We start from the raw sequence: 23,005 nt of genomic DNA, 5'->3' as shown, positions 1-23,005 counted from the left end.
GTTACCACAAATTACTGAGTTAAAAAACCCTCACTGGAGGTATGCAAGTTGCTTATTGAAGCAGCTTTTAGGAAAGCTACCTTTAAAACCCAGCTTTTAATACAATCTATTGATTTTGAAGCCTTTTTCAGAAATTATCTGTAAAGAGACATGTAGTTCGAGTTATTTTCTTAGCATCCCTTAGGAAAGTCTTCTTTTCAAAATCTTTTTGTGCACAGATTTTCAAGAATCAAAAAAAAAATTGCAGCCAAGATTCTCAAGAACTTTGACAGAATCTTCAAGGATTCTTGAATATTGCAGCTAGGAATCTTCAGGGAACTAGTAGGGGAGTTATGTGAACCAGTAACATACATGGCTAAAAAATCTTGGAAAATGGTATATATCTCAATATTGAAAAGGGCTAAAAGGCATCATTTATGAAATGAGTTAATAATTTATGTTAGGAAAAATGCAAAAATTTATTCATGACTCTTATCAAAAAAAAGAAGAGACAGCAAAATCTAGAAATTTAATTGAGAGCAGTTTATGGAAATCTATCTACACAGCTGTCTTCTTTTCTTTTATTCTTCTATTTTTGTCTGCCATGTGCCAGCCTTTCTCTCCCAAAGATCCTCTCACAATTACAGATCTGATCACAAAGGGCAACCACGCTGACATAGCTAGATTACTCCAAGATACCTGATTTAGCACCAAATGGCATGTTGATTAAACAACTTGCCAGTAGTTAATGGTCCAGTCATTACAAAGTATGAATCTAGTTTAGCAATAGTTACAAAATGTAGCTGTGCTAACGAATTCTAAAGATTATCTTCAGAAAACCATATCTGCTATAGCCTGGGGCACTTCTTTATAAGAAAAGAAACAATACCCACTGACTAAAGCTAGCTGGGATTGGAATGCCATACTAGGACAGAGAAGACAAAAACTGATAGAGTATAAATTGAACTCAATCAAACTTGGTGTAAGATGTTAGCTTAGGACAGAATTATTACAGCAAATTGGTAGGGAGATAATGAAGTAATGATTAGTAGTAGAATAAACTATGCATCTTTGTTCTTGTATATATGTTAGGAAGTTATAGTTGTCTGTTCTTGCTTTAAAGGTTTTTAAAATTTTATAAATAAAATAAATGGAAAAGCTTCCTTTTGAGGTGTCTGCCCTTAGCTGTAGAGGTTTGCTTCATGGAAGGAGACAGATTATAACATTTGTAACACAAAACTGGGCTCTAGTGTCATAGATTCTGGAATAGTGTTAGACCATGAGTTTAAGTTTAGTTGTCCACACAACCAGATTAAACAGTTTAAAAAATTGTAATCTCTATAATTGTATGCTGGTATATTCATGGTTGCAAAAATCTTGTAGGGTAGGTTGTTACTGCAAAAGTTTACTGCAGTCAAGTAAGTTTCCCAAGAAGTGTACAGAAAACACCTCTTCTTATATACATTGCCAGTAATTGATAAGCAAGAGTTTGATCGAGGCAACTGGGAGGAGTTGGCTTTTTGAGCTATTATATATATACACCCAGCGTTGAATCCTGCAGTTAGTTTCTCCTGAAATGCTACATACTAAATGCAAATGAAGCAGAGGAGGGAAGGACAACTTAAGCAATAAAACATTCTACTATTTGCCCTAATTTATCAACATGCTTTTCTGTTCTTAAAGAATTTCATTCTTGGAATTAATCTTAATAATAGAAATGAAAATTTAGTGTAACAGAAGAGAAAGGTAAGGAACATGACCAAAGCTATAGAATATAAGTAATGTTGAAATAATTGTAGCTGTCCTGGGCAATTGTCCATAGATCCCCTGGAAGGTCTACATGCAAAAGATCCAAAGAGCAATTCAACTGCATACATAAGTGAACTAGAGGGTCAATAAACTAGGGTATGAATATTAGACCATGCTATTCTAGATAAAGCCAAGCACAAAAGTGTTAGTTTCATAAAGGCAACCCAAACGGAAGACAGGACAGTTTGGTAAAAATAGTGCAGCTTTCTTAGAACAATGGTGTTCCATGAAAGAACAAATTACTGAAAAACATATATTAAAAAAATAAGGAAAATTATGAAAGGGCATGCAACTACTGAATGCAAGACCAGGTATCTGGCTAGGACTGTTGAACAGTAACAGGTCTACTTAATCATGAAATGGGAGACAAAAGGTAACAGTTATCATGGAGAAATATGAAAATCATGGAAATACAAACTCATAAATATTACAGAAAACTGACAGGACAAAAAGTAAGTTGCCAACATAAACTGTGGGCCAGAAAACATCTAGTGTTTTCTAATGAAGACTTCTTTTAACAATGATTTGTTGTTCTGTGGGAATTATTATTAATTATATGCAGGAGCTAAAGCAAATGGTGACTATAATTGAAGGGTTAGTTTCAGATGCATTCTCCAGAGACTTTTTTTTCCAGGTTTGTAGAAAATACAGTTTGAAACCTTCAACAGATATTCAGAAATTATTTCAGTCAGATCTAGCCAGGAAAGTTGTTGAACAGAAAAAATCCTGTTAAGAAGAAAACATCAACTGCTTTGATGTGAGCTGATATTTAGGTCATGCATTGGAATGCCAGCAGAGATTCTTCTCTAAAGTTTTTCCTACAACTCTGACCAAGAAACTAAATTATTTCAGTAATTATTTTATCTAGATAAAAATGAGCCATGCTATTCTAACTGTGATTTTTCATGAATTCTCCACTCTCATGAAATACTTTGAAACCCACAAATTAATAATATGACAATAGAAGTAATTTCTATCCTTGTTTCAGTATCTAAAGAAGTACTAATAACAATTATTTTCTAGTTGTTTTAATAGATAATCCAGTAAAGACTTCATCATATTTGTAATAATGTACACTAAATTTCAGTAGCTGTTTTTATGGTTGTTTTAATTTAATTTTGATATCTAAATGGTGTTCAAAAGCACTTTGAACACCATAAATGCTCTTCAGTCAGCCTGCTATGAGGGGTTGTGTATTATAGCCACTACAATGCAAATAGTTTCTTCATTGTAATGGATTTGTCACTGCATCAGTTGAAACATACGTATTCAGTTTGTGTAAAATTCAACTAAGTAGCTATAGTTTATCCACTGTGTATAATTTTATTATGACTGTGTGTTTAGTAGAAAGACCACTTATTAATGTGAAAGTTTTAAGACTTAATATGCTATCTAAGAGCAAAAGTAGTATTCTTACATCACTGAAAAATCTCTTATTTTTCTTTTCTACATATTATGGGATGTTTATACAGGTGAATGTAATGTATCATGCAAATAATGTACTGTGCATATAAGATCTTGATCACACTTTTTCTTCGTTTAAATATTAAAACTGTGTTTGTTTGTTTGTTTTTCTCATCTACTGACTGCTTTGAATAAATGTGGTCTCTCTAACTTCCATTATGTTCTGTAATACATTAATTATTGAATTAGCTTTTAGTTTCTGATATTGTCCCACACTGTTCAGTAAAGCCTTGTCAGTCTTTTAAAATGTTTTACATTTCCCCAATATGTTCAGTCAGGTGCTCCACCCGTATCTGTTCTCTCTGTTTCATTAAAGTATGTTAACACTTCCTATACTCACTGGAAATCAACTCGTTGAAGCTAAGGAGCAAAAATAATTGGAGAGAGTTCTTTCAGTGTTGCATCCACTTGCTGTCCCTGGTCTTAGAGTCAGGGAGCAATGAGGGCTGTCTGCTCCAGAAGCGAAGGTAAGTCAGGAGTCTTATCCAAGGTGAGGCCTCACTGTCAAGAGTCCTATCTGACACTATCTGAATGAGGCAAGCAGGGCAGGGCCAATGATGGTGTCCAGGATCAGCATAGTATGCCAGATTGCCAGTCAAATCTACAGGGAATGAGGCAGGTCTAATGTCAGGGAATTAGTCTGAAGGCCCAAGTTGGCATCCAGATAAACAGGTGCATGGCTAGGCATGCAGGTCAGTCACATACCAAAGAGTTAAGAGCCTCAGCTAAGATGCTCCCAAGAGAAGGGGTAGTTACCACTGATGCTTCTCTCAGCTCTTCTTGAACAGCTTCAAGGGCAGCTGATGTTTCTCACGCCTGCCACTCGCATTGTTGAAGTTGTTCCTGAGCTCAGATGGCCAAACCTGCAGGAGGAACTGTGATTCTTACATTCACATTTTGTAGTTGAGTTCATTCACTGACAGTTAATATAATCTGTATTTCAGGATTTGAAGGTACTCACTGTGAAGTAAACAGTGATGAGTGCATTTCCCATCCATGCCAGAATGAAGGTCTCTGTGTGGATGGGGTTAACCATTACAGGTGAGGAAAATTATTTGAATGACAGATATTTAGTATGATACATGGATATTTTTCATGTAACTATTTTTTCGGGACTTTGCCTATCTTACACTTGATGTAATGATGTAATGTCTGACACAATACACAGTTACATTACACTTAAAATCTTTCTGTGAGCAAAAAGGCATGCATGTATGTACACCATGTGGGCTCAAGAGTCTATTGTGGGGGTGACTTGAATCTTAATAATCCAATCAAAACATAAAAAACAGTTATTAGTCAAGTTACAATAATACTAATAGTCTAAGGTGAAATTATTATAATATTAAACGGCTTCATGAGCAATGTAGTTTTAATTGTTATATAAGAAATCTTGCAATTATCAATCTCTAATCTCTGTTGTTATGACTATCCTCACAATGTCTGTCTGGGTCCTGGATTAGTGATTTCAGTCTTCCTCAAGAAACTCTGGCAGTGTTACTGCGAGTCACCAGCATCTGGAAGACTCTGCTAGGAGAAGTGGGATGTTTACAGTGGGGGTTTTCTCGTCTTCAGTCTCAGACCTGCTTGGAACTATTTTTATATGTTTCTTTGTCATTATTTACTTCCTTTGCACTGTTTACCATCTTCACCAGCCCACATGGACACAAAAGGCTATTTGTGACACGATGATTACCCTAGTATGGTGCACACTCTCCATAAGTGCCATTCCCAGAGCTAAACCTAAAGCATGAGAAGCAGCAGACAGTTGCCTCCAGGGCAGGCTTGTGGTCTTCAACTAAGAATGGCAAAAATCTTATTTTCTGGGCTGCAGTCACTGTACTTATGAAGCTTGTTAAAGTACAGCACTTTGTAATGATCAGAAAAAAAGAAACAAAAAAAATGGAATCACCTCATTCCTACCCTTCAAAATCTACCACATTTTTTTTCAGAATCTTTCTATATTAAACTGAAAAGTAATATGTTTACCTCCTTTTTGCTAGGTGCTCCTGCCAACATGGCTTTACTGGAACACTATGTGAAGTGGAGATTAATGAATGCTTATCAAGACCCTGCAAAAACAATGGAACTTGCCTGGATCTTGTAAACAGGTTAGTTACTACTAAATGTAAAGCAATTCCCTGATTTCCTTGTGTATAACGTCTACTTGCTGCCTTGAGATTTGGATTGGACCTTCAGCATATGACAAGGATTCTGTATTAAAATGAGGCAGGCAAATGTTACTGACTCAGCTATTTGTTTCTTATGTGACCTGAGAGGAAAACAGAAGAGAAACTGTCTTCAGCACATCTTGTTGTTTTCCTCCTTATTGCTTTGTTTCCTTCAGAAACACAGAAATGAGAAAAGTTTAATTATTTTAATATGGATGTCAATTAGGGACACCAGCTTGACATCAGGACATAAATATAGATTCAGAATATTAAAATAGATGATGTTTACTTCTGTTGACTTACCTGATTTCCCCTTTTCTGAAGATTCATCTGTATTTGTGCACCTGGATACTATGGATCTCTGTGTGAGCTGGATGTAAATGAGTGTGAAACTTTGCCTTGCTTGCATGGAGGAAGCTGCATCAACAGGCATGGAGGCTATCAGTGTTTCTGTCCCCCCGGATTCACAGGTATGATCCTCCCTACCACAGTGGAGAAGGCTATTTCACAGGTTTTACAGTTTTTAAAATTTTATAGTAATGGCCTCAACTAAATAAAGGAGGACTACACAGGATCATCTGTGTATTGGAGGATAAATCAATATAAATTCAAATAGGACTTTGATCCAACTCTTGCTAAGTAGTTCAAGATGTTATTTGCATTAAGACTTGATCTATGATTTCTTTAGTCATCTATACATGCTTCTAAAACACATTAAAAGAGAGACTCTATAGTGCAAAGAAAATATATGTTTTCTGAATTCAGCCAAAAAATAAAAATTATTACCATAGATGCAGAGTAAATTTTACAAACATAATAAAATGCTACTTGCAATTTGAATTTACATAGAACCGTAGTAAGACTTTGACTTTGCTGACCTGTTGGTCTGACATTGTTGCCTTTAGTGTTAATCTTTACATTTATAAAGAACTAATGACAAAATATTTAATGGATAGAGATGTATAGAGATGTAGCAAAATTTCTCTGAAATTATGTTGATATTGATTTAAATGCTCTGCATGCTACAGAACAAGTAGTTTGAACTTAATATTTTGATATAGCCATCTTAAGCAACCTGACAAGACATGGGGTCATTTGAGACTGTTTGTGGAAATGTTTATAGCTCACTGCCTCAGGTTGTACCATTTCTGCATTCTTTTTTTCCTACCCATTCCAGCCTGTGACAAACAACACATAAGGTCAGAAAGAACACAATTTGCATCCACCGAAATAAGAGGGATATAATTGCTCCACAGAATAAAGAACAAGTTATAGTTTTGGGAATATCTATATAGCTGCATATCCTTCTTCCATTCATCATAAACTTCAGTCCACATAACACTTGTGCAGTGTTCTTCAAATTTATCCTTTATGTTTCAGAAAAAATTGGAGAAACCTATGTAATTCTCTTGCCTAAAACTTTTAAAGCCTTTTCCCCTCCCCCTCAATATTTTCTTCAGAAGGGCTGTATTCTAACTACTACTTCTCAGGTATCACAGAAACTTTGATTCACTAGGCAGTGGTGCTTCAGATTTATAATTTTAACTAACAGATGTTAAAAACAGTTGCCTTCACCTATATGTTTCTGTAAGAATTCCCAGTTATATTTATAAAAGACAAGACACCTGTACCTGAAGGGCTTGTGAGACTAATTTGAAAAGGACAAAGTAATCTGCAGGTGTGCTTTCCTTTTATGGTGCTTCATTATTGACTAAACAATTTGACTTGAGTTCTTTTTCCCTAACACATTTAACCAACAAGGACAGGATGTTGGGTTTTATCAGGGTTTGTGAGGTTTTTTCTTTTTTTAATCAGCTGAAGTAGTTTTTCATTGTTACAAATTGTTATTTACTGATATAAATTATTTTAGTATATTTACAAGAATATTTGTTTACTATTTAGTGTTTGTTATTTACCAACAAGAGTGGTGTGTTATCCAGGTATCTATCAAACCCTGAAAAATTATCAAAAAATGAGTGATAGATAGCCCATCTCTTAAATATAACAAGTGATTTTTTTTTTCCCCTTAAATTGACACCATTTGGACATCCACTATGCAATGTACCAGTTATATTGAGTCTGAAGAAATGATGCATCCTATACAAAATGTTAGTTACAGCAATTGAACTAAGGCTTTAAAACAAAGTTGCAGTGTTAGCAGGCCAAGAAGTGAGTGAAATTAATTTGATTTCAAAGCAAGGTATTTTCAGACCTTTCTGGATTCTGAAGCAAAAAAAACACGTGCCAAGTGTGTATTTCCCTGGCAAACATACAGAACTGGGAAGTAGTTCTCTGATAAACTGAGGTTTTGGAAACTTTTTCTAGCAATTGCAATTCAAGTTGCTAGTAGCTGATTTTTCATATTTAATTTAACTTTTTGTTTTGTTTGTTTCATGTTACTTACACTAAAGGAAAAGTAATTATACTGTTTGAGAGTACCAAGCTTTGGAATTATAAATAGTGAAAAAAAAAAATTTTAAAACTACAAAATATTGGTATTTAAGGTACTGAATTTATAAGAGTATAATAACAGTAATTTATTTTGATCTTTGAAAGACAGATGTATTTCCACTTTCATATTCAGTAATTTCATAAACTTAGGAAAAGTGTTTTATTTTTTGTTTGTCACAGACAAGGTGCCTTTAAAGATACAAAACAGTGTGTATTGGTTTCAATGATCATTTGAATTTCAAAAATTATTAAGATACTTGTACAGAAAAAACTTTAATCATCGACTATAATTATTAAAATACTATAAATTTATAAGTTTGCATGGAACCTGGAAACAAATTACAATGCATTAAATGGATTAGGCCAAATTAGGTTACTATGTTTCATTTTATTTATAAAAACTGACTTTAAAAGTATTAATTTTCGTAAGATATTTTGCATATTTTTTCTGGTCATCATGTTATTTAATGTCTTAGAAGAGACAGTCTTTAGATACCAATCTCTATTCTGTAAGTTCTAAAATTGTGGCAGCTAATGTATCTGTTAGTTTTTTAAGTTTTCCTTAAATTTATCTTATTTTGGATTCATTTTACATCATTCATAATTTTGTTTAATTTTGAATAACTGTTTAACAAAAATATATAAAAATAATTTATTAACTATTAAAATAAAACTTTTTCTCAACTGCTCAGACAAAATCAACTGTTCAACAGCTCAGGTAGACTTAAAAAAAGTAATCACAGTTCATATGACAAATGCACAGATGTGTCTTTTCTGTCAGGATGTAAATGGCAGCAACAATGGTCTTACTCCCTAGATATCACTAATAAACCCTGATTAAAGTCCTCACCCCAGATACTCTGGAAAACAAAACTAAGCGATCTGGGCATTCAATAAACTATTTTTTTTCCCTGTCCCAAAATGAGAAGCAAAATGACTTAATAAAACAGTGCTATATTAGGAAGAGGAAAACAGAGATAAAAACATAATACCAAATAATCAACTAATCCTTTTCAGAAGTACACAATTATTTGAGTTCCTTTCTTCTGTGGTTTTCTGGTTTGTGTTTGGTTTTTTTGTTTGTTTTGTTGGTTGCTTTGGTTTTGGTTTGGCAAAGTATGTTCTAGAGATGACTGCATCCCTTCTTCTGCAGTAGCCTTCTGCATATGTGTAGATGGTCCATTGACATGAACTTTGCATCCCCAGCTTAGCCCCCCTTGTTTTATTTTAATTGCTTTGGCTGGCCAATGTCACTCCATGAAACAATACTGCTCAGTTCCACTAGATACTCTTGATAATACGAGATCTAATTATTCCAGCTCTATCCACTACTGTTGTTCTTTCACGTGTATCTGCTCTTTAGCAACTGTATATATACTGTATACATCATCTTTGTTGCCCAAAAAAGATCTTTGTAAACAGACACATGTTGTTGCTTCAGATCTATGACTTCATCATTCTAGAGCCACAAACTGTCTCCTTATATTAGTTTGACTACTCACTTCCAAGCGCATAGAAACATCATCAGCTTTTCCCCGTTTTACCTTCCATCACAAAAAAAAAAAAAAAAAATTATTTATTTGAAACAGCATTAAACATTCATGTTGAAAGAAACAGGCCTGGAAATCTATATTTGGTGTTTAATGATTAGACATCACAAAGAAACTTAACAGTAGCATAGCATAAAGTCTCTAGATAACCAGTTAGCTATAAAATTCTCTGCAGTCTTTAATTACCGAGACTGGTCATTCTCATTCCATACCTCCCATCTTTGTATGTGAAAAGTCTGGCCTGGTTTATAGAAGTAACTCTGAAAAAAAGCAGTAGCTTAAAGTCCTGAGTAGCTCTTTACTCAAGATCACAGTTCTTACTGCTTATTGTTTGTACATTGGTCGTATCTCAGTGTTAGATATAGAAAAAAAAGATACCTCCTGAGTCACCAAACCTAAAACCTGTTTTGTCTAAACTGTCAGCCATTTGTTGTCTGACCTGATTAATATTAATGGTTGTAATGTGAACTGTTAAATTTGTACTGCAATTATTGTAAAGAAACAAGCAACTCTATAGATACGCTTTATAATGTACCAAATATGAGACTTAATGTACACGCAGGATAGATTTTTTGAGTAAGCTGGGGATGCTTACATAGTCAACTTTTAGCACAAATATACACTTTTATATAAGTCTCACTCAGGGACTTTCTCTGTAAGTTCCAGAATCCTTTGATTTCATAAATGTTACTAGAAATACAGGAAATTTGCTCATAATCTAAGAAAATCAAAAGAGAATCAAAGACTATGTCAGGCCTGGTAGGTTACTAAACCTTTATTAGAGAATCTGAAGATACAGTGCAAACAAGTGGAACTCTTATGACTGTGGAATTATAAATTAAATGGCACATAAACAGCAATTTCAAATTAAAAGCAAAATAAGGAAATACAGTCAAGGAGTATAGCTATATCTTCATTATCACAAATCAATGTGATGCATTCTGAATGTGCACTGGTACACAGCTATGTGATGAATAAAACAAGAAAAAAATACATATATGTGTATTCCACTACGTTTGCTATTGAAAACCTAATAATTAAAACACTAATATTACTTTCAGTCCAACTGTGCAATTTCTTAAAAGGAATAAGTAATTAAACATAATTTATTATGATCATTTACCCTGAAGGTCATTTTCATGACTGAGGTGTTAATCATTTCTACTTTATAAATCTTACCACTTGAACAACTTTATGTCACAGTATAATCCAGATGATTATGATCCAGATGTGCCTTAAGTGAAATATTTTTTATGATTATGAAAAATTTATTTTATATTCAAATAGAAACCATAAGTGTCTGGGTCACTGAGTCTGCTGCAAAATGGGTTTAATAAGAATACATTTTTTTGACTGTAGAACTTTATTTGATAATTCCTGATTACATCATTTGAAATGATTCTTGGATTGCCAAGTCATTACCACCTCCATTGACAGACTTGGTCATTCTTAAGTCTTTATTTTCTGTGGGATTTGTTTTTGTTTTGTTATTGTTGTTTGGTTTTGTTTTTTGGTTTTTTTTTAACTTGAGGTTAACTCAGTAGTTCTAAGATCTCTTGAAATGATTAAAGGTTTTTACCTAAAATGTGTTAGCTTGACCTTGGCCAGCTGCCAGCCTCTCTCAGTCTGCCTCATCAAGAGGATGAGAGAAGAAAATAGAGATGAAAAAACTCACTAGTTATCATCAGAGCCAAAATAGACTTGACTTGGGGAAAAATAATTTTTTTTTTTTTGACAATTAAAATAGATCTTTGGATGGTAAGAGACAAAGACAAAACAAAGCAACGCTCTTCCCCCTTCCCTCCCTCCTCACCCCTTCACTGGCTCAACTTCATCTCCAAGTCTTCTACCTCCCCACCCTGAGTCACACTGGGAGATGGGGAATGCGAGGTTGTGATCAATCCATTATAGCTCCTCTCTGCTGCTCGCTCCTCTTCATACTTTTCCCCTGCTTGTGCGTGGGTCCTCTACCCAGACTGTAGCCCTTCAAGATACATCTGCTTCAGCATGGACTCTCAACAGGTGACAGTTCTTTCAGGAAATAATCACCTGCTCTGGGTGGGGTCCTCCATGGGTTGAAGTGTGGATAGCCTGCTTGCGTCAGGAGTGATTTCCACAGGCTGCAGGGGAACTCAATACTCCACCATGGTCTCCCACATGGGCTGCAGGGGAATCTCTACTCCAGCGCCTGGAGCACCTCCTCTCCCTCCTTCTCTGAGCTTTGCGCTCACAGGATTGTTTCTCACTTTCCTCTTGCTCACTCTGCCTGGGCATGTTCTGTCCTTCCTTAAATACATTTTCACAGAGGTGCCACCATCTTGGCTGAGGGGCTCAGCTTTGTCTTACACTGGGTCCATTGGAGCTAGCTGGAGTCTTCCATCTGGTATGAGGCAGCCCCTGGTCTCCTCTCACAGAAGCTGCCTTTCAGCTTCCTCCTTCTCCACACCCACCAACACCTTGACACCTCCACCTAATGGTTAAAATAAGATTTCAGTGGCTAAAAAGGGTGTGTATTAAACTGAGTTAGATTAATTCAGAATTCTGTTTCAGAGTGCCAATTATTTGACATCTGATCCAAAAGATGCCCCAAAATGACTAAGTACCATGAAATAACTTTTTGCTGTGAAGGTTTAGTCATCATTTCTCCAGAGCAGTAATTATTCCTTAATTCTCAATAGTTATTCTCTCAATCTCAGATCTATGCTTACAGTCTTAACTCCTCTACGAGATCAGTACAAACTGACATTTGGAAGTGACTAAGGGTACACTTAAGTTGTATGTTAAACCAAGTCAAAAACTTGGCTTAAATAACTGATCTTGTATTTTATCTTTAATGCCAGCTCTGAGCCTCAGCCTTCCTTATCCTGGGCCTCAGAATGTGCTGTTCATCTTGTCTACATGACAATGAAAACTCTGCTCTGCTTTTTATACAACGGGCTGACCTGACAAAAAAGTCCCACAAGATCTAATCAATGAACGAGAGAGAAGTTTTCTGTATCTTTTTGACCTTCACAGCTGCTTCTACAGCTTCACTCTGTCAGCTGACTCTGGCAGTGATTGCATCTGCACTCCTCAAACCTCTGTCTGTATTCCTTGCTATTGATATCCAGAGGAAGATGAAAAACTACACTGCAACTGAAGTAGCTATTTATTTAGAGGGGAGGAATCTCATGGTATGTTCCCTGAGGTGTCAAAGCAAGATGCAGCTTACATATCAAGAGAGGCCAAAATTGATTGGCATGCCAAGAACAAATCTAACTTGTATACTGTCAGAACTGGGTTTCTATAGTAAATGTGGAGGTAGTCGTGTCCATCTTTAAGTTTAATGACTAGAGAATTCACATAAGTTTTGGGAATTATAGGTACAGTGAACATACCATCATGAAGGGGCAAATTTACTGTATGTATTTTCCTGAGAAGTGCTGTAATGTCCATGCTATAGGCTAGTCTGATTTGTAAGGAAAGGATGGGACACTTTTGCTGTACTTGTTGAGCTTTAACACTATTCAGAAAATATTTCCTGGGCCAGAAAAAATGTAGAACAGTAATGTGTAACCTCATTAAGTATGTGGCCTGAAGTGCCAACTCAATACTGCTAGTTCCCTCTCCCTCTCCTGAGAGCCAAGGTCAGGACATAAACAGTCTTTTTCCTCTCAAAGTGACTTACTGTCTACTAACTAGAGCCTTTAGTGATACTTTAACCAGTTAAATCTTAGCCTGGTAGCAGCTTTATTCTAATTACTGGTCATCCTTGTTCAAGGAAGAGAGTGGTCAAGAAGTCATGGCAGAAGGCCAGCAAGAATTAATAGGAAACACCTGACTGATCTCAGATGCAGAAAAGAAGAGCACATTTGGTGGCAGAAGCAAAGATAGGCTAATTAGGAGTAATATGAAGCCATTGTCCAGGTATACAGAGTTGAAATTAGGAGAGGAGAAAGGAGAGGAGAGGAGAAAGGACAGGAGAGGAGAGGAGAAAGGAAAGGAAAGGAAAGGGGAAAGGAAAGGAAAGGAAAGAGGAAAGGGGAAAGGAAAGGGGAAAGGAAAGGAAAGGGGAAAGGGGAAAGGAAAGGGGAAAGGAAGGGAAAGGGGAAAGGAAAGGGGAAAGGGGAAAGGAAAGGGGAAAGGAAAGGAAAGGAAAGGAAAGGAAAGGAAAGGAAAGGAAAGGCTAGAGCTGAGAACAGAGAAGGATGTGCAAAGCCAGAAGGCAGCCTTCTATATGTACTGTCACGGAATATTACCCCGAAGGACAACAGGGTCCAAAGCAGCCTTTATTAAACTGGTGAAACAGGGTTTTAATATTCCAAAAGTGACTTAAATACAGGTTCGAATATCAGCTGGAAACTTATTTAGGGGCGGCAACCACTACAGCAGGCGGTCCACAGAGTGCATGCACGTGGCTTCACTCAAAACAATGCCGGAGTCGCCCCTGAGTCCCGGAGAAGCACACACTTGCCCCAGCCTAATTATTTTAAAGAGATAATTTAGAGTATGTGTGCAAACGTGCACAGAAAGTATAAATATACTCGCAATCCCGCGAGAAGTTTTACTCACGGCCGTGGCGGCGAGGCAAGCGGAGACTCCGTTCCGGGGAGCTGGGGGGGGGCATGGCTCCTGGCGGCAGTGGCTAAGCTCGTTCTCTGAGAAAACTCCAGGGCCAAAGGGAAGTTTTCGACGAGTGTCCCGTTTTTTTAAGAGCTTGACCTGACTGCAGTCATTCCTCCTATTCTCGGAAGCCCCTCAAAAACATCCCCCACCCTGGGTGTGGGCGCCCAGCGGCTTTTGCCCCTAACGACTCTGGTATGGGTGCTCTGGGGCCAGACAAAGAAGCTGTTAGGCCCGCGGCAGCCAGGAGAGAGGGGGATGTGCCCACTCCTCCATACTGAAGGAGGGAGGGGGAGAGTGGGGGTAGAAGAGGGGGAGAGAGGCGAGGGGGGGTTGCATTCTGCCACATGTACATTGACAGCAAAAGAAAGACCAATAAAAAAAGTGGGCCTGGTTCTTAGTGAGGAGGAAGACCTAGTGACAAAATACATGGAAGACTCTGAGGTACACAAAGCCTTTATTTCAGGTTTTACTACTGAAGTAGTAGCCTCCCCGGTTTCTGAGCCTAGTGGCAGAGTTGAGGGTACTCCTCTTTTAACAAGCCTTCTGGTAGAGTACGATCCATAAACCACAACCCAAGAAGCCTAACCAGTAAGATTTTTAGCCATCCAGTTGTCCACCCTTCCAGACTCTAACATCCTAACTTGGGTACAGAGATGTTGTGGGACACAGTGTCAAAGCCATGTTAAAATCAAGACAAGTGGCATCCACTGCCGTCTCCTCTTTCACAGACCTAGTCACAGAAATACAGAATCACAGAATAGTTTGGGTTGGAAGGGGCCTCTGGAGATCACCTAGTCCAACCCATTTGCTAAAGCCAGTTCACCTAGAATAGGTTGCACAAGAATGTGTTCAGGCAGGTTTTGAATGTCTACAGAGAAGGAGACTCCACAACCTGTCTGTGCAGCCTGGTCCAGTACTTTGTCATCCTCAAAGGAAAGAAATTTCTCTTGATAGAATGTTCTGAGTTGGAAGCGACCCACAATGATCATCAAGTCCAGCTCCTGTTCCTGCATATGACAACCCCACAGTTCACACCATGTGTCTGAGGGCATTGTCCAGTCTCTTCTTCAACACTATCAGGCTTGGGACCATGACTGCCTCCTTGGGGAAACTGTTCCAATGTTCCAGCCACCCTCTGGGTGAAGGACCTTTTCCTAGTGTCTAATCTAAACCTCCCATGGCACATCTTCCTGTCATTCTCTTGAGTTCTGTCACTGATTGCCAGAGAGAAGAGATTGGTGTCTACCCTTCATTCTCCCCTTGTGAGGAAGCCGTAGACTGCAACGAGGTCTCCCCTTAGTCCCCTCCAGGATAAACAAACCAAGTAACTTCAGCCACTCATCATATGGCTTCCCCTCCAAACCCTTCACCAACTTTGTAGCCCTCTTCTGGACACTCTCCAGTAGCTTTGTATCTTTTTTACAGTGTGGCACCCAGAACTGCATACAGTGCTCCAGGTGAGGCTGCACCAGTGCAGAGTAGAGTGGAACAATCACCTATCTCATTCATCATAAAAGGCAATCAGATTTTTCAGACAAGATTTTCCCTTGATAACCTATAGAATTATATAATAGTTTGGGTTGGAAGGGACCCTCAAAGGTCATCTAGTGCAACCCCTCTGCAATAAACAGGGACATCTTTAACTGGATGATGTTGCTAAAAGTCCTGTTCAACCTGACCTTGAATGTTTCCAGGGATGGGGCATCTACCACCTCTCTGGTCAACAGGTTCCAGTGTTTCATCACCCTCATCATAAAAAAAATTGTTCCTTATATCTAGTCTGAATCTGTCCTGTTTTAGTTTAAATCCATTACCCTTGTCTTATTGCAGGCCCTGATAAACACCCTGTCCTTGTCTTTTTCACAAACTTCCTTTAAGTATTTTAATGCCACAATAAGGTCTTCTTGGACCCTTATCTTTTTCAGGCTGAACAACCCCAACTCTCTCAGCCTGTCCTCTTAGGAGAGGTATTCCATTCCTCTGATCATTTTTGTGGCCCTCCACTGGATCTTCTCCAACAGGTCTATATTTTTCCTGTACTGAGGACTCCCAGAGCTGGATGCAGTGTTCCAGGGGTAGTCTCACCAGAGCAGATAAGACAGGGAGAATCACCTGCCTCAGCCTATTGGCCATGCTTCTTTCGATGCATCCCAGGATACGGTTGGTTTTCTGGGCTGTGTTGGCACATTGCCAGGTCATGTCCAGCTTTTCATCCACAAGTACTTCAAGTCATCTCCACAGGGCTGCTCTCAACCTATCCTGGTTGTTTCCAGTTACCACCTTCTCCTTCTGTTGCCTAGAAATGGCTTCTAAGAGAATTCACTCCATGATCTTCCCAGGGACTAAAGTGAGGATTACTGGCCTGTAGTTGCCCAGATCATACTTTTGGTTTTATGGGGGGAGATAAGTCTAATGTTTGCCCTTCCTAGTCTCTGGGGACTTCCCAATTTCCATGGCATTTCAAACATGAGAGAAATCAGCCTTCCAAGGACATAGGCCAGCTTACTCAGCACCTTCAGATTAAGCCCATAGGGTACTGAGTTACAGGAAAAGAACTCAAGAATTGAATACAAGAATTTATGTTTGGCCTTGTATTCTATATGCCAAACAGAAACCATAATAGATTATTGTGTCTAACCTTTGTTACCCAAGTTCACTATTTGGATATGACCCTTTGAATAATTTTATTTTACATCTTGTATTTACAACTTCAGCAACAGGATAAGATATTCTGGCACATATTTTCTTCTTTGAGGAAACATTTTATGCAGTACCTAAAGTTTACCATGCCATATAGTAGTGACCTCCAACTAGAAAGATAGAGAAATGTGTTTGTAGTTTCAAACCAGTGAAGTTGTTGAACACCTAGGAATCCTCTTTGTAAGAAACAGCAGTCTCTACAGTGCAAATTCTCTGGTCCTTAAGGAGACAAAGTCAACAACTACCTAATATTTTGTACAGATTATGCTCAAAATATGCAGTGTAAAAGCCCATTCATAATGAGTGTTTGGCAACAGCAACTCTCACTGTGTGTACAAATTAAATCTGGTGATTAAGAACTTGGATGACAGTACACTCCCCTTGTTTAGTAAAATATAATTGTTTTGGGTTACAGATCTTTGCCTTTAGGGAGGAAAATCCTTGTCTTTTGGCAAAGAATATCTAAATGTGAAGTGTTTGTTCCTCATGCTCATTACTGTCTAATTTGAATGTATTTAGTATAGCAATTCTAAGGTGATTTCACCAATGTGTTGTACAGTTAATTACTATTTATCTTCAAACAGAACCGGCTTCTTTTGCTGGATTTATAGGAGTCAGTGAAAGAAGAATAGAACTAGTTCTGTTTCTTATTTTTGACTACTGAAAAGAAACACCATGTTATTGATGAATAGCATCAATGTAGAAGACACTGCTTTAAAAAGGACAGTCATGGACATGTCAGGTCTTATACCAATTTCCTTTTGTACTCATTGCCTAAAGTGATATCACTGACAGGGAGAAAATCTCGCTTTGATTCAACATAGACTTTTCTCCAAGTTTCCTGCATCTTTATAGAGGGTACTAAATACAACATCATTAATAAAGAGTTTTGAATTCCTTCTGCTTCTTTCTGCATACATCATTCCATATTGAACAAAACAAAGTCTTGAATTGGATTCTTGCAAATAGTTTAGGAATATGGTGATGCATCCTCTCCCACATTCTCTCTCTTTCTGTAGCTGGTAAGTTTAATATTAATCATTTATATTAAGTGAGGCAAAAACAACAAAAAAAAATAAAAAGGAAAAATTCTTTTCGATATAAAATATCCAGTAGGTGACCCATCCATCCATTCGCTGATTGTGTGAAGCATTCTTGCTCCATATCAAACAAATCTGTAAATGTTTGAGATCAGTTTTTCAATTTATTACTGTAAATGGAGTGAGGTATTCCCTTAGACTCATGCAGTTGACAGCAGTTAGCGTACTATTCATCACCACTCAAAATGTGCAAGCTAGGTTGGATGGGAAAAATAAAAAAATTAGCTGCATCAAAATAGTGTCAGCTCCAGGCTAATTCGTCCTCCTTAGAGGCATGGCAGTAGAGCCAGATACAGTGCCACACTAACATGGCTAAAGTGCTTTTGGTCTTCCAGAGACATGTGTATTTAAGCTCTTGCCTCAGTTTTCTAGTTTCTAGAGTTCTTCAGTGCCTGACTTCCCTTCATGGAAGGTCTGGTTGCCTCTCTCAAAGTAATAGATTTTGCTGAGGCATTCAAGAATATTGGCACCATTCTTGTTATTTCTGTCTTGTTGCCACAAAGTGGCAATCGAAGTAAACATAGTAGTAATAATAATAATAATAATAACAACCATAGAATTGTTTTGGCTGGAAAATACCTTTAAGATCGTAGAGTCTAGCTGTTAACCTAGCACTGTCAAGTACAACTCTAAACCATGTCCTAAGAACTCCATCTATCCCTTCCTTCAGGAAACCATGTCTAGCAAGCATAGAATCATTGCTAAACATTATATGCTAATTATGGAAGCGTTCCTGTGAAGTTCAGTGGTTTGTCTTATGATCATGCTGCTATGTATACCATAAGTATGTTTTTGTGAACACACACATACACACACACACATACACACACACATAGTGTTTAACAGAACAGGAACATTTAATACAACTGAGACAATCCCCAGCTAAACAGATAGCAACTGAAATTATGACATCTTAATTTACCTTCTCATAAATATAATTTATCAGATCAGTGTTTCAGGGTAAAGCAGATATAGAATTGTTCCCTGAAGATTTTCTGAGCTGCTTGAAATGCAGAATACAGGAGGCAGGACTATCCTATGAGAACATTTGAGAATTTGTGGTCAAGTGATTATATCTAGATCTTATCTGTTATAGTAAAATATTTGATGAGAATTTAAATTATCTAGGGCTTCTAGAAGCAAAATCAGTTCTTCACCTTATACCTACCACAAATTCAAGAAAGGCCTGATACAACTGTTAGAACTCTTTTCCAGCTATTATTGCTAGCTAGGATTTCAGCAAGTGTAACTTTGGAGGGGTCTTAGAATGTATTTAAGCATGCCACTGTGCATGATTTAAAGGAGTTTCTATTCTGTAAGAGTTACTAAGACCCAGGGGACTGAAATCTCAATTTCCACACAAATTGCTCTGTTACCAATACTGTGACGAAGGAACTTTTAAGCAGCTTTATTGCTAGAACACCACAGAGGAACATTATGTATTATAATTCCACTCTGTTCTTCTGTGATTGTGTGATATTCTTTGAGCTTTGTGTAAGTTGGAAATGTATTTAATGTTTAAATCTTTTACATTAAATTATTGTAGTATTTCTAAAAGGTACTGTTACAAATGAAATTAGGATATTTTAATAGCCATTTCTGATAGTGTGGTTTTTTTCGCTATGCACTCAAAAAATCATTACTGGGAACTAGTTAAATAAAAAAGAGTAACTCATCACTTAAAAATCTGTGAATGTTTCTATCAGTCACAGCAATAAATATCTAAATCTTTCTCTGACAGCAATCTCTGTCTTTTATTCTCAGCAAGATTCAGAGAAATAGGTGAATTCATGAAGAGTATTTTGTTCATTAAAGTAAAGTGGGTTGACCTTTCATGCTAAGAATCTAGTAGCTTTTCTTAGGAAAAATGTAGTAGCTTTTCTGGTGGAAAAATGTGTGGGGCAGCTCTCTGGATCTCACTGATTACTTGACTTGGATCGGTTTTATTTCCCTGCAGTCAACCTGAAGTACTATTCTTGGTTGCCATGTTCTCTCTTGAAACAAATAGTGAAGATATTGTGTTATAGTAATTAAATGAACCAAACATTAGTGTCTAAATATACTACTCATGGCATACCTGTATTCTAAATAATACATTTTCTTATCAGAAATTAAAATTATTTCCAGTTGTCAAGATTATTTCCAAGTGTTTGTACTTCCTGCTTGCTTGCATGGAATCTCAATGTGTGATTAGCATCAATCTAAATGAAAAATAAAAGCAGCCTACCTTCTCTGCGTACTTTCTATTTTGATTTTTTTGGGGGGAGGTTGAATTCGACCAGTGTTATTAAATAGCACATGAATTTTGAAAATTATTAGTCTTTGATTAAATATATGGTATTCACAACTAATTCTGCATATAACCATGATCGAATTCTTACTGCATTGTCCATGCACTCATTGCATACTTTTGATCTCATGCGTTTTGCCATTAATCAGGCTACCAGACCAAGCTACCAGGGAAAATATCATTCTTGTAGAGGAGTAATTCAGGTTGGAAGGGACTTTGTGAGGTACCTAGTCCAACGTCTTGCTGAAAGCCGTGTTAGCTCTGCAGTGAGACCAAGCTTCTTAGGGATTTGTCCTGTTGGGTCTCAAAAACCTCCAAGGACAGTACTGCTCTCATTTCTGTTGGGACATTTAAACTGTAATGTGAATAATACATTACTTTATTAGTAGCAAGTATGATCCTTTATGTTCCAAGAAAAGAAAGACAAGTTGTGCTTTTAGCTATACAGTGAACTTTACATTTGTTATCATTTGACTGTGAAAATGCAGAAGTGCTTCAGTTTTAAATAAGACTATTACAGACTACATAAAACATGCCTAATAGAGAAGAAAATCAAAAGCTATAATAATAACAATAATAATATTAGCATATTCTGGAGGCGTTCAGGTTATAAAGTGATAAGGTATATCTGTTTGTTTTTTTAAACAAAGCTATACTTATATTATTTTAGAGTGCTGCTAAAACATCTTTTTCTTGATGACTTTACCATATAATACAGCTCTCCAATTTCCTCTTATTTTATTTTTACGCTCCATTTTACGGTGTTAAAATGGATAATAAACAGTGACTACTCTGAAAAAAATGGGTTATTCCTCTGTAAGACTATATGTACATGTTTATATTAATACATATAAGCAATATACGAAACATATACATTATATATACAATACAACATACCAATACAGTTATTTTCTCTGTATTAACTGTATTACTTCATATGAAAGACACTTTGCTCCTTAGAAACTTGTCTTTCAGTCAAAAGTTTTAAGTTATCTTTTAGTTTTAAAAGTTCTTCTCAATTTTAATAAAACAATTGTATGTAGTAAACCTTATGTTCTTTGAATAAAAGTTAAAATGTTGTAAATATTGAATTTATATTTGCAGCTTTTTGAGCTACAATGTGACCTCCTCTGGCAATATTGACAAGTCTGACATTTTTGCCATGATGTTTCCAATACTTAGATATGAATTAACAGATTTTATTGCACTGCCTTCAGATTTATGTTGTTCTCCATCCCTTTTTTGTAAGTTTATTCATCGGTGAGCTGAATCATAATTCTATACTGTGATCTCTTTAGGTATAGCTTGATTTTATAATTCTGTAATCCAATAAATATGATTTCTGCCCTCAGCAGGGGGAGGCCCAGCTGTGTGCTGACCCGGCAGTGCAGGGGCTCAGCCTCACCATGGCCTGAGCTGTGTGTCTCTGGTTTAACCCCTGTGCTGGGCCCAGTGACTGCTGCCTCCCTGCTCCAGCTTCTGTGCTGGGGGTGACCCTGCTGGGGAGGGGTGACACACACCTCCCTGACAGCCACTGCCCAGGCTGCCCTTGGTGTGCCAGGGAGCAGGAGGTTGGGTGTCATTGTCGGGCAACCTGCAAGAAGGAAAGGCTGTGACAAGGAAAAATATAAAAGGAAACCCATGCAGAACCCAAGACTAGGAGAAGAAGAAAGTATTGTTGTGTTCCTTGAAACAAAGAAATCTGTTTCTAGGTCCTTCACAGTCCTCCTGGCAAAATGTCATGATGCTGGTATATCCTTGCAATGCCCCTCCGTCCACTGCCCATCTACCATTTTTGGGAGAAAACTGTAGTGTTACACTTTAGACCCACAGGGACACTTGAAGCATGAGCACACCACCAGTGGAAAATGTTAGATACCGGCAATGTTTGGGAGGAATTTTGGTATAATCATTTAAATGATTTTAATATTGATGCTTTTCAGTAGTGATAATTTTGGCTATCAGACTGTTAAATCATTAATAGGACTGTCACTAAATTATAGACTCTCCATATGGTGTGTTCCCTTTTAGCTGTCACAAGATTATGGATTTTTGAATTTCTAGTATTTTTAGTAGATAGTGTTCAAATCACTAAGATCTGATGCTTGATCCGATGCTATGACTAAGCACAGCAATAATTCAGGAAGTAATTTGCTTAGGTAGATTGCTCCTTCTGATGGTCTCATCATGCTCTAGTCTAGAGGTCAAATACCTGAAAAAAAAGATAGTACAAGCTACAAGTGACATTTTTTTGTTTAATCCCTCTGGTTCTTGCATTCACTTTTAAATTAAATGGGCAGGTATATAAATTCCCATATTCCTCAGTTTTTAACCTTAAAAATCAAACAATTTAATATATGGTATACAGAGGTTTTGTATATTTTTGAAATGTGTATGTATGAGTTCTAACATGTCTTCTTATAAGTCTAAAAAGAAGTAAACAAACCAGAATATATACTATATTTATAAAAAAATAAAATAGTTTACTCTCAGAAATATAACACAGAATCACAAAAACACCCAAATATGAAATGTCATGAAAATGTCAAGCTTACTGATAAAGAGGGGAAGATATAGAGATTATCAGAAATTTATTGTAAAAATAATAACTGTTTGCTGTCTAAAAAATTAAAATTTTGCAAAGTTATGTGCATGCATGATTTTAAGATAAATAAATCATTATATACATTGCATATACTACAGACCTTGGAATGAGTGTATCAGTCATAGGCAAAATGCAGAAATGTGTAGAAAAACTTCAGAGTTGTTTTTGCTAGTAGTAGGATGAGAGCTTAAAGAGAGAGCGTAGCTAATACTGCTTGTGCACCTCAGAGATCACACGTCAGAAGTGTTTGTTGTGTGGTCCGTTCCTATGTTCACAGTGTC

At 37.0% G+C, this 23,005-nt stretch overlaps 1 protein-coding gene across 1 annotated transcript in view; it reads left to right on the top strand.

The window, feature by feature from the left end:
* The window catches only part of EYS (eyes shut homolog), a gene marked incomplete at its 5' end in the record, with an annotated part of 675,648 nt that overhangs the window by 210,529 nt on the left and 442,114 nt on the right, over positions 1–23,005 (top strand). The window contains 3 exons of the mRNA XM_080341398.1: positions 4,197–4,293; positions 5,256–5,363; positions 5,748–5,893. Of these exons, the coding sequence (XP_080197524.1) occupies positions 4,197–4,293; positions 5,256–5,363; positions 5,748–5,893 (351 nt within the window). The remainder of the gene's footprint in view (positions 1–4,196; positions 4,294–5,255; positions 5,364–5,747; positions 5,894–23,005) is intronic.

Source organism: Nesoenas mayeri (assembly GCF_963082525.1).
Source record: "Nesoenas mayeri genome assembly, chromosome: 3".
NCBI classification, from domain to species: Eukaryota; Metazoa; Chordata; class Aves; order Columbiformes; family Columbidae; genus Nesoenas; species Nesoenas mayeri.
This window is presented reverse-complemented; position numbering and strand designations above follow the sequence as displayed.